This window comes from Helianthus annuus, chromosome 15, assembly GCF_002127325.2.
Source record: "Helianthus annuus cultivar XRQ/B chromosome 15, HanXRQr2.0-SUNRISE, whole genome shotgun sequence".
Classification (NCBI taxonomy): Eukaryota; Viridiplantae; Streptophyta; class Magnoliopsida; order Asterales; family Asteraceae; genus Helianthus; species Helianthus annuus.
Window position 1 is genome coordinate 163,046,049 of NC_035447.2, and position 5,689 is coordinate 163,051,737.

The 5,689-nt window shown below is 34.5% G+C and overlaps 1 protein-coding gene across 1 annotated transcript; it reads left to right on the plus strand.

The window, feature by feature from the left end:
• The first annotated feature begins 832 nt into the window (after window positions 1–832).
• On the plus strand, window positions 833–5,444 carry LOC110917837 (beta-amyrin 28-monooxygenase). Its single transcript, XM_022162279.2, has 4 exons — window positions 833–1,465; window positions 3,573–4,028; window positions 4,332–4,519; window positions 4,929–5,444. The coding sequence occupies exons 1-4, from the start codon at window positions 967–969 to the stop codon at window positions 5,241–5,243; spliced, it is 1,458 nt and encodes a 485-aa protein (XP_022017971.1). The 5' UTR covers window positions 833–966; the 3' UTR covers window positions 5,244–5,444.
• Window positions 5,445–5,689: the final 245 nt, after the last annotated feature.

A 5,689-nucleotide genomic window follows, 5' to 3' on the forward strand; every position in this document is an offset into this window, starting at 1 on the left:
GTCTTCTCAAAGCGTTTATTCTTATTTTTAATTAATATAAGGATTATTGTTTAAATCCTAATATTCACCGGGTTAATTTTACCACTAAGGCTATTTTACCCGTCTTTTTAATATTAATGTGGTTTGATTACCAAAACCGTTTTCGGGGTGTTATAGTCCACCAAAAGATACAAATGACAAGACTTGACCACCTATTTATAGACCCAGCCCACCCGCACTTACACGTTAGGACGAATGCACATTATGCGCGGATGGCATCCAGATGCGGATCAGGCCCATTCGCACGAACCTGCGCATTCGTGCGAATGTGCACTTCATTACAAACCTCGTCTTGTCCTAATCTATTTACTACGACTCGATACATTCGACACTTATGTACATGATTGACGGAAGCGATAAACATAGTGCATTCACATAAAGTTATATTATGTTTGTTTTTTAATATTAATGATTTTATTTTATAACTTATTAAATTAAATGTTTAAAAAAAAACATGTTGAATTTTTAAGAAAAAAAATTAAATAAATGAGGGAGGTCCATCCTTGGAAGAGCATCCTTAAATATTGACATGGCGATGACGTGGAAGGGCATCCTCTAAGTACTTGCCTTCTCCACACCGCGTTAGACTTGTGTAATTAGTGTATCCTTTTATATTTTATCACTTTGAATTCCATATCTGATCACAGGGATAATCAATGTAACTTCTCAAACTGAAATACAAAACCTATATAAATAAACCACAAGAACATCCGTGTAACTAACCCTTTTTATCTTATCTAAATTTCCTTTTTATATGTATGTTAGTGTTTAAATTCTTTTTTATATCTATGTTAATGGTTAATATTTTACAACGATCGTTAACCAACTTTTTCCTGAGATACATCATCATCATCATCAATATCACACAAAGTATATATAACATATGAACACAATGATCACTCGCCCATGTCGTGACACACACAAATAATGATTCAACTCTTAACAACAATTCTGCTCTTCATCATTTTATACATCTTTTATAATGTTTACCGAAGCCAAATATCCGGATCAACAAGCAAAATCAACCTGCCCCCGGGAAGCTTCGGGTGGCCGTTCATAGGCGAATCTCTAGCGCTACTACGCGCAGGCTGGGACGGAGTCCCGGAGAGGTTCGTCCATGAACGGATAGAGAAACACGGAAGTCCTCTAGTGTTTAAGACGTCGTTGCTTGGCGACCACGTGGCGGTTTTGTGTGGGCCTGCTGGTAACAAGTTTTTATTTGGGAACGAGAACAAGCTAGTGGCTGCGTGGTGGCCGTTGCCGGTGAGGAAGCTGTTTGGGAGGTGCTTGATTACGATACGTGGTGATGAAGCTAAATGGATGAGGAAGATGTTGTTATCATATCTTGGTCCTGATGCCTTTGCCAGTCACTATGCTGCTACTATGGATGTTGTCACACGACGGCATATTGAACTTCATTGGCGAGGTAACAACCTTTTTATCTTATCATTTCAAGGATATCATTTTTTTCAGACCAATACTTTATTCAACAAATTCCATATAAGATATCGAATTTAACGTATTAAACTTTGCAATCAACAATCAAACAGTGATCTTAATTTTCTTCCTTTAGCTATTATTAAAGGCCTTAGTTTAGCAAAAGTAAAGTCACTCCCTCAAAACCCCCCCCCCCCCCCACACCACATTAAAAGTTCAAGATCCGCCATTGCAATCCGCGACTTCAACATAAAAAAGACAAACCACTAGAAAACATGTAATCAAACCACCCCCCCCACCCCACATTAAAAGTTCAAGATCCGCCATTGCAATCCGCGACTTCAACATAAAAAAGACAAACCACTAGAAAACATGTAATCATCATACTCGGTAAATCCCACCAAATAGCAAACCTAAGGTAGGGTTTGAGGTGGGTAAATGTAGACAGCCTTACCTCTACCCGTAGGAATAGAGAGGCTGCTTCCAGTGATACCTTGGGCTCGATTGTAGTTTTGTATCAAGCTTTAGACCTAAACACATAACACTCAAACAATCGGGACAGAGACTGATTGGTGCATGTACCCCCGTGTCTTTCAGCTATCAACATCACTACATGATGCATGATTAACCATCCGCCGCTTTTAACGTTATTTTCACGAAATTAGTAAAATAACGTAAAACTAGTATCATTTCACTTTTGTCCCCGAACGCCCACACACACATATATTATATACACACATCTAACTACTATAATAAAAGAAATCACTTTAGGGACACTTGTCATCATATTAGGCCACCTCTTATAGATAATTATTATTTTAATTGAATCTCTTCTAATTAATTATAGATAATCCTCCTACAAAATATTATTTAAGTTAATATCTTATATTATATATAACTCTCCTACTAAATATCATTAGTTTAATATATTATGAATAATTATTATTTAGTTCTCCTTCTCATTTATAATATTATTTATTTGAATTAATTATATTTGAATGTTTTGTTTAGTTTGGTATAAAACAAATTTTACGAAAATTAAAATAAAATTAACTAATATTATTTAACATTTATACATTTACGTAGTTTTAAATAAAGGGTTAAATTTATTGAGACTTCGTTAACAAATTTTGCAACAACAGAATAATCTATTTTTATCACGAAAACCAAACTTTGTATTAATATATTAAATATTTTTATTTTCACTGTATAAAATTACATTTACTCGACCCATGTAACACATGAGGTTTTTTAAGATATAACTTTTTATTATTTGATATATAAAATTAGATTTACTCAATTCGTACAATACACGGGGTTTTTTAAGGATATATATTTTTTATTATTTAGTACAGAAGATTACATTTATTCAAACCGTGTAATGTGCATATTTTTAAAGATGTATTTTTTTTTATTTTTTGGTATATAAAATTACATTTATTCAACCCGTGTAATAAATGAGTTTTTTTAAAGATGTATTATTTTATTATTTGATAAACAATATTACATTTATTTAACCCGTGTAATACACGTGGTTTTACAGATATAACTTTTTTATTTTGTATATAAAATTACATTTATTCAACCTGTACAATATGATTCTTATAGATATATTTTTTTATTATTTAATATATAAAATTATATTTATTCAACCCGTACAATAAATGAGGTTTTAAAGATATATTGTTTTATTATTTAGTATATAAAATTTATTTATTTAACCCCGTGTAATACACGGGGTTATAACCTAGTATATTATATGTGCTCACACCACCGCGGGGCATAAACCAAAGTTAAGATCACGTCGAAGTTCAAACACTACAAATTTAAGATCGCATAAAACAAGGTTAATTATCGCATATTACGAAGATTTGAAAACCAAAGTTAAGATCGCGTCGAAGTTCAAACACGACAAATTTAAGATCGCATAAAACAAGGTTAATTATCGCATATTACGAAGATTTAAAAACCAAAGTTAAGATCGCGTCGAAGTTCAAACACTATAAAGGTCCATTAATCACCATCACTTTTCAAAACAACATATTTTTAGATTATTAGATTTGTTAATATTGTTTCAAATGCATGCATGTTTGAAGGCATGGAAGAGGTGAACGTGTACCAAACTGTTAAAGTATACGCCTTTGAGCTTGCCTGTAGGTTATTTTTGAGCCTTGAGGACCCAAACCATATTGCCAAACTCGGTTTGTTATTCAACATCTTCTTGAAAGGGATCGTTGAGCTACCTATTGACATCCCAGGCACACGATTTTACAGCTCGAAAAGAGCAGCTGCGGCTATTAGGACCGAACTCACGACGGTTATCAAAGCAAGAAGGGTGGAACTCGAAGAAGGGAAGGCATCATCTTCACAAGACCTCTTATCGCATATGCTTTCTTCTTCAGATGAAAACGGTAAGTACTTAACCGAGATGGAGATTGCGAACAACATTTTGTTGCTACTCTTTGCTGGTCATGACACCTCCACTGTTACGATCACGTTGGTTATGAAGGGACTCAGTGAACACCCTAGTGTTTATGACAAGGTGTTGAAAGGTGAGTTGTTTCATAGCTTTTTTAAAAGATCGGTTATTTTTTTGTTGGACTTCATATCTAGGTTAGCCTCTATGGCCATCTGTTATAGCAACTTCAAATAAAAAAGTCAACGTCCACTATATAGATTGTGACTTTGACTTGTTTTTTATTTGAAGTCGTTGTCACTATCTTAGAGAGTGACTAACAATGATTTTAAATCCCATAAAAAACCCACTCATTTGTCATCATCTAATTTCAAAAGTTCCTATTTCTAAAAAAATATATGTTGAGTGATTGTAACGACGAACGTCTCGTATGTTCCAGAGCAACTAGAGATTTCTAAGGCGAAAGAAGTAGGTGAATTACTGAAATGGGAGGACATACAGAAGATGAGATACACGTGGACTGTTGTATGTGAATTCATGAGACAAAACCCACCTGTCACGGGAGCCTTTAGAGAGGCCCTAGTTGATATTGAGTATGCAGGTTATACCATTCCTAAAGGATGGAAGGTAATAAATAATGTGATTATATGTGTCTAGACTCATACTTGTTCTTATAAAATATTGTCCATAAATGGGTTATTTCTAAAAGGCTTATGACAAATATGGTAATTTTTTATTGTTATGAACTCGGGACTACTCTCTATCTAAGATAGCGACTTATTTGTCTTGAAGTTTCCAAAACTAGTCGGTCGTTTTCTCTTTTTAACTAATATAAAATCTGGACGCTAGACTGGTATATTCGCAACTCAATGACACGATAGTCGCTGGATGGCAACGTATCACCTAAAACCAGAAACAAGAAAAAATGACCTCATTGTCATTAAGTCTTTTGAAAATAACTCATTTAAAAAAAAGTTCCATGTTGTTGTCTCACTGTACTCTTATAAGATGAGCTAAACTTGTGTTGCATCTTTAGCTATACTGGAGTGCTTCATTGGCACATAAAGATGAGGCCAACTTTGAAGATGTGACCAGGTTTGATCCATCAAGGTTTGAAGGGGCAGGACCAGCTCCATTCACATATGTTCCATTTGGAGGGGGGCCTAGGATGTGTTTAGGAAAAGAATTTTCCCGATTGGAAGTACTTGCATTCCTTCACAACATAGTCACCTCATTCAGATGGGATTTGTTGATACCCGATGAGAAAATCGAGTACGATCCCATGGCTACACCTGCAAACGGGCTTCCGATTCGGCTGTATCCTCATAAACCGATCTATGGTAAATTGTAATCAATCTCCCAATACTCGAGTAACCATGGAACTTTGATCGAAAATGATCATATATAGTAGCTTTTTTTTACTTATTTCGGTTAGAACTTGGTATGTATAAACCCACGCCAACACCATGCTAGCTAGATGGGTCGGGTAATTAGGTGTTATTATATGGGTTTGGTTTGCATGTCGTAAAAACTACAAGTATGTTTATCTACAGGTGTGATCTTACAACTTACATAATTAATCTGCTCTATAATATTATGACAATCAAATATCTTGAGTTGGGTGTTAGGTTAATTGTCAATGAATTAGATTGCTTATATATGCACTACTACAAAAATGATTTGTTTAGGCGGTGAAAATGAAGATTATAAGCGGTTTTGTGACCGCCTAAACAAATGTCGCAGGAAAAAATGTTTAATTAATTTCAGCGGTTAAAAAACCCGCTCAAAATGTTTAAT

Bases quoted from the DNA above. Each gene is read 5' to 3' on its own strand.
- LOC110917837 (XM_022162279.2), top strand. From the start codon at position 967: ATGATTCAACTCTTAACAACAATTCTGCTCTTCATCATTTTATACATC. The intron at 1,466-3,572 runs GTAACAACCTTT...GCATGTTTGAAG, and splicing joins TATTGAACTTCATTGGCGAG to GCATGGAAGAGGTGAACGTG. The intron at 4,029-4,331 runs GTGAGTTGTTTC...CGTATGTTCCAG, and splicing joins TTATGACAAGGTGTTGAAAG to AGCAACTAGAGATTTCTAAG.